The following is a 6546-nucleotide window of genomic DNA, read 5'->3' on the forward strand; positions in this document are numbered from 1 at the left end:
AAATCACCCCCCCAGAGGGGATGGTCACGCCGCAATCCCTTCTCCTCCATTGACCTCTCGGGATCTTGGGCACGCACGCACATGCGCCCGGCGTGAGTTTTAAGCCACCGGGTCCAGGACAAGAACCACGGTCGACTACGTGGGAGTCCAGCGACATAGCCATCACACTAACTGCTGGTTCCTGAAAAATTAAGTAATTCTTTAAAAAAAAAAAAAATCAGAGTGTCTTTAATTGATCTCAAAATAAGTATCTGAGGGGACAAGCAGGTGGTGTGTTGGTTAAGGTGCTGGACACTCCCACATGGCTGACCACAGTTCGAGTCCTGGGCCTAGTGGCTTGCTTTCTCACTTTCTCTCTCTCTGTCAAATTAAAATAAAATAAACAAATAAATAAAATTAAAAAAAAAAAGTATCCGGGACCAGCAGATGGCGTAATGATTACATTGCTGGATTCCCACATAGTGGACCTCGGCTGCAGTCCTAAGTTGGCGTCCTAGATCCAAGGTTTAAAACTCCCACCAATCTGGGGCGTGCAGGTAGCATGGTAGTTAAGGGCCCTAGACTCCCACATGGCCAACCTCAATTGAAGTTCCAGACCTGGCGGCCTGCTTTCACACTTTCTGTCTCTCTCTCTCAGGTCAAAAATTAAAATAAATAAAGTCATATACAATAATTATTTAAAAAAAAAAAATCATGCCAGGTTTATGTGCCTGTGGGTCCAAAATGCTAAGAAGAGAATGGATTGTGGTATGGCCATCTCCCCTGGGGGATGGTTTCTCACTTTGTCTCTGTCTCACCAGCACGCGCATGCACCCTATAACAACAACCAAAAAAATCTCTAGGTAAGGCAATGGACACTCCCACATGGTCGACCATGGTTCAAGTCCCAGACTTGGCGGCTAGATTTCTCACTTTACCCCCCACCCTATGTCTATCTCTGATCAAATTAAAATAAATGAATGAAAAAATAAAAATTAAATAATTTCTAAAAATATGTATCGTAAATAAATGTATTTAAATTAACAGAATAAACTATAATTTGTATGGGTCCTTAAACTCTCATTCTACAGAATTACTGGGAAATTTATTTGAAACTCCTAAATATTATTGGTTTATTATATTTCAGTAAAAAATACAAAGCTACAAAAGGAGTTAAATATTTTAAGATTTAACCAAGAAGTCCAGATATGGTTGAAAACAAAACAAAAAATTCTTCCTAAGGAAATTTATTGAAAAAACTATCAACAACCTTTTCATTTAGTTTATTTTGAAAATGATATTTTGGGCCCCAGCAGGTGGCATGATGGTTTAAGGCGCTGGACTCCCACATAGCCAAACACAGTTCAAGTACTGAACCTGGAGGTTTGCTTTCTCACGTTCCATCTACCTCTCTTTCTCTTTCTGGTCAAATTTTAAAATAATAATAAATAAAATTAAATAATTTCTTTAAAAAAGAAAACGCTACTTGGGGGGTGGTCAAAAGGTGGTGTGGTGGTTAAGAGCACTGGACTCCCATGTGGCCAACTGCAGTTCTAAGTTCCAGACCTGGCAGCTTACTTTCTGATTCTCTCTCTCTCTATCTCTCTCTCACTATGTCCCTCTCTGGTCAAATTAAAATAAATAAATAAACATGGTTAAATAAAATAATTCTTAAAAAAAAAAAAAGAAAATGACATTTTGTTGGCTGCATTTTGAAAATGTTAATGTCATTTACTACTATTTCAATTGGGCCTAGTAAGTAAATTCCTAAAAGTCAGTTTTTCTACTTTTAATTGAGACAACTGATAATCACTGTCATGTACAGTTTTAAATAAAGTATGGCTTTGAAACATATTTAACTTTTAACCCTAACTTGTTATTACTGATACCTAATAATGAATGAGTGGCTGATAATCTCTAACAAAGAAATTAAAAGCTACTCAACTTAAAGTATTGAAACCTCTAAAACTGCCCAAACTGCTATGAAAATCAGCTTTTTTGCTAGTTATCTAGAAATTTTTAAAAGAGACTTAAAAGATAAAGTTGAAAAATATATCACTTGCAAACATCTTACATCCTTATTCATAGCCCAATTCACACAGGTAAAAGAGACCCTCCCCCACACATTTACTGTACATGTGTTCAGTAGGCTGACCTGGCTGTGATACCGCAGTGGCTGTAAACTGAGTAGCCCATGGCGGATTCTTCTGCCCTCCAAACTGAGCCATGATGCAAGGTAAAAAATACCTTCACTTGCTGGTCTTCTATAGCAGTGATCTGTTAAGAAAGAACCCACATTTTAAAGTTCAACCAAACTAAATATATCACAAGAAGCTATATTTAAGAAATGTTTTATGCACCTAAAACGTCTTTGTAAATGATGGAAGTAGAAAGGGAACAAATGAACATCGGAAATGCAGCAAAAACCATTTTACATCAAGTAGATCACTAAAGTACCCGACCCTATCTTAAAGGACAAAATTAGGATACTTAGAAAAGCACTTCTTTCTGCAACTACCAACGTCACGATGAACACATCATCTGCTGTATCTACCCATTGTAACCAATAGAGTTCACAACTTTATATTCACAGGAAATACAACCTGCGTGCTTCTTTCAGCACCGGGCTGAGTAGGTAACAGCAGAGGCGAAACTGGTAAGAGAAACTGGAACGAAACCCCAAATCAAGGTACTCAAGGGAATCGCTTAAATAACGAACATCTCTTTACTTTCTCAAAAAGGAACTGGGGGAGGGGGGGCTTCTTTTCCCTCTCATCCCTCAAAGGCAGTAGAGGTAACTGAAGCCCCTTAAAGAAACACCAAGACTCCTCCCCCAAAAGTCAAGCCAGAACAAGGCGACGCTCTCCGCCCGCGCACCCTCGGGCCCGGGACTGCGACTCGGAAGGCTCTGCCACCCATCTTCCTCCGGCCCCGGGGCAACGCGGGCGCAGCCACGGAGGCAGGAACCCCACCGCTCCCACATAATGGCTGAAGCGCCCACAGGGCCAGACCAAGAGCCAGGTCCCCACAAACCCCGACAGGGGAGAGAAAGCTTCCATCCCCTAAAACCCTCGCGACCGCACCGATCCTCGGGGTGGAAGCCGGGAGGCGAAAACCGCACGGCCCTGAGCGGCGGCCCCGCGAGGCGGAGGCTGAGGGGCGCCTGGCGTCTGAAGGGCCGCGGGGTGAGCGCCCGGGTGGGGGGGGGGCAGCGCGCGGGGCCTGCTCCGACCCGCACAAAAGGGACCGCGTCCCTCCCGCTCCCGTCCCAAGAGAGTCCCACCGTCGCTGGCCGCCGCGCTACCGAAACGGTCGCTGTCAGCACTTCCGCGGATCCGCTAGGATGTGAAAGCCCCGGGCCCGGCCGACTGCCGCTCCAACCACGCAGACCAGACTTCACCTGAGTCGGGTCCCGGCTAACGCCGAAGCCATTTCAAACCCCTCGGCCTTGCGCGCATGCGCCGCTCGGCCCTCTCCCTCCACGCCGCTCCCCCCTTCCCATCTCCCGGAGGAACGGCTTACGGGGTGACGTCCTACGTGCGCGCTCACGAGCTCGCCTTCTGTACTCTCGCCCCTTTCCGACGAGGCTAGAACCGGAGCGCGCCTCCAAGGGGTTACCTTGGCTCCACTTAGCCGTGAGCCCCGCTGCGTCTCAGCGCTAGGGCTGAGGGAAACGCTCTCCTCTGGGTGGGAAGGAGAGAAGCGGAGGTCACGTGGTCCGTTCAGGCCCGCCGCCATTTTGTATATTTTTACTATTTTTATTTTCTTCTTTCTACTTCAAGTAGTTGGAAGAATGGATGTATTTTGTAACATATTGTTAGTTAATTTTTAAAATTAGGTAAAACCCACTTAACGTACAATTCTCCATTTAAAATATTTTAGTGGACGTTTCATGGCTTTTACTACATTCATAAGATTGTGTATAAATCACTAGCACACACTAAAGCGACGTTTTCATCAGCCAGAAAGAAACCTTCACCTATTCACCTGATCCCTGTTCACCCAGCCCCTGACGAACGTTAACCTTGTTTCTATGGCTCTCCTTATGCTGTACATTTTGTATAAGTAGAATTATACATATGTGGCTTTACGTGGCCAGTGTTGCCAGCTCTTTAATGTTCTGTATTCCAACTTGAAGGAACTTTTGTTTTTAGCTATTTGTAACTTCATCTACATATTTGATAAAGTATGCTTTTATAAACTAAAAAGAAACCATTTTTCCCCCTCTCTGTATGCATCTGGTGTTTTAGACTGGGTCAGACTGTGTCATGATCACCCTCCCTCAGCATCCTGGGTAGTGAGGACTAGAGGCCACCTGGCTCTTCTAGAGTAGACCAGTAAACCACGCCAGGCCTCCCGTGAGGCCTCAACCTGCTGAGCGGGAGCATCAGGAACCATGGCTAGGCCAAAACTCCTTTTCTCCATAGTGATCCTTCCAGAATTCAGAAATAATTAGTAAGGATTCTTATTGTCACAGCAATATGATAGTTTGCATAAGTCTGATAAGAACTTGCTCTACTGGGACACACAGATGGAATAATGGTTATATTGCTGAACTCGCACTTGGTCTACTGCATTTTGAGTCCCAGACCATGCGACTTAAAACACAGGCCAGGGCGCCAGCAAGTGGTGTGGTGGTTAAAGGTGGTGTTCACCCACGTGGCCAACCGCAGCTGGAGTCCTCTTTCTGTCACTCTCCGTTTCTGGTTAAATTAAAATAAATAAATAAAGTTATATGAAATAATTCAAAAAGGGGACCAGCAGTTGGCGTAACAGCTGTGTCGTTGGTCTTCCATGTAATTGATGGCAGTTCGAGTCCCAGGCCTGGTGAATTAAACTCACACCAGGTGCATGTGCGTGTGTGCCCAAGATCCCAAGAAGAGAATGGAGGAGAAGGGATTGCAGCATGGCCATACCCCCCCCCACCACCACCACCAAGGTGATTTCTGTCTCTCTCTGGCAAGCACATGTGCACTACAGAAAAATCTCTCAAAACAAAACAAAACAAAAAACCAATGCTGGGCACATGTGCTTATGTGCCCAAGGTTCCTAGAGGAGAATGGAAGAGAGGGATTGCAGCTTGGCCATCTCCCCTGGGGGGGTTATTTCTCACTTTTTGTCTTTTTGTCTCTCCTGCCAGCCCATGTGCTCTATAGAAAAAATTTCTAAAAACAAAAACTTAAGGACCAGCAAGTGGCATGGTGGTTAGGCTCTGGACATTCCCACATGGCAGACCATGGTTCGAGTCCCGGATTTGGCGGCTTGCTTTCTCACTTTCCATCTCTCTATATCTATGTCTCTCTCTGGTCACATTAAAATAAGAGTGAATAAATAAATTAAGTTAAATAATTCTTTTTTTAAAAAAAAACTTGGTCTGCTTTTAGCAGGGCAGAATTAGAGATATTGGTTATATTAACAAAGCATTGACTAGAACATCATAGAAAGGGAAAGTGAGAAATCACCCTGGGGCAAAGGGATGGCTACACCACAATCCCTTCTTCTCCAGTCTCCTCTGGGAACTCAGGACACACATGCACGAGCACGTGGCTTATAATGCTGCCAGATCTGGGATTTGAACCACAGGGAGCCTTAACCACCAGGACACCTGCTAGCCCCCAGGTTTAAGAATCATTTTATTGGTTTTTTGTTTGTTTGTTTAGGGGAGTTCTTTGAAAGATTTTGCTATAGGTCTCCTGCACTCCAAGGTTGAAATCCTGAACCTAGCGGTTTGCTTTCTTACTTTCCTACTCTCTTCTCTCTCGTCAAATTAATACATTAATTAAAATAATTATTAAACAAAAACTCCTGATGGACGTGATGCCTTATTTAAAAAATAAATAAAAATGAAAAATAAATGTATAAAGTTGAATAAAATAATTTTTTTGAGAGGCTTTTGCTATAGGGCACGTGTGCGCGCCAGAAAGACAGAAAGAGACAAAGAGACAGAAAACGAGAAATCACCCCCCCGGGGGATGGCCACACCACAATCCCTTCTCCTCTTGGGATCTTGGGCACACACGCACACATACCTGGCGTGAGTTTAAGCCACCGGGTCTGGGACTCGAACTGCAGTCAATTACATGGGAGTCCAGCGTTGCAGCCATTACACCAACTGCTGGTCCCAATAAAATAATTCTTAAAAAAAAAAAAGAAATGTTTTTTTTTTCTGTAGGGCGTGTGCGTTCATCAGAAAGACAGAGAGAGACAGAGAAGCAAAAAGTGAGAAATCAGCCCAGTGGGATGGCCATGCTGCAATCTCTTCTCTGTTGTCTCGGGATTTGGGGCATGTAGGCACATGAGCCTGGCATGAGTTTCAAGCTGCTAGGTCTGGGACTTCAGGTCAACTACACTGGAGTCCAGCTACATACCATTACACCATCTGCTGGTGCCAGGTCCCAGGAGTCTTTTTTTTTTTTAAGAAATTTTTGCTATAGGGGGTTGTGTGCCCACCAGAGAGACAAAAAGGGAGAAATCACCCCCTAAGGTATGGCCTCATTGAAAAGCCTTTGCCCCTCTCCTCATAATCCCATGCACCCTTCACAGGAGCTCAATGTGAGGGTTTTTTTG

The 6546-nt window shown here is 44.4% G+C and overlaps 1 protein-coding gene across 3 annotated transcripts in view; it reads right to left on the minus strand.

Annotated features, from left to right (window-relative positions):
- Positions 1–3471, minus strand: part of CCAR1 (cell division cycle and apoptosis regulator 1) — a 76391-nt gene extending 72920 nt beyond the window's left edge. The window contains exons 1-2 of one of the 3 annotated variants that reach the window (XM_006148937.3): positions 3263–3471; positions 2135–2256 (exon numbers count right to left, since the gene is read on the minus strand). In XM_006148937.3, coding sequence (XP_006148999.1) covers positions 2135–2207 — 73 coding nt within the window. In that variant the 5' untranslated portion in view covers positions 2208–2256; positions 3263–3471. Of the gene's footprint in view, positions 1–2134; positions 2257–3062; positions 3139–3262 lie in introns of those variants that run through there. The other 2 variants (XM_027772046.1, XM_027772045.1) reach the window with 2 other exon arrangements.
- Between the last annotated feature and the right edge of the window lie 3075 nt (positions 3472–6546).

Source organism: Tupaia chinensis, unplaced genomic scaffold, assembly GCF_000334495.1.
Source record: "Tupaia chinensis unplaced genomic scaffold, TupChi_1.0 Scaffold000250_1, whole genome shotgun sequence".
NCBI classification, from domain to species: Eukaryota; Metazoa; Chordata; class Mammalia; order Scandentia; family Tupaiidae; genus Tupaia; species Tupaia belangeri.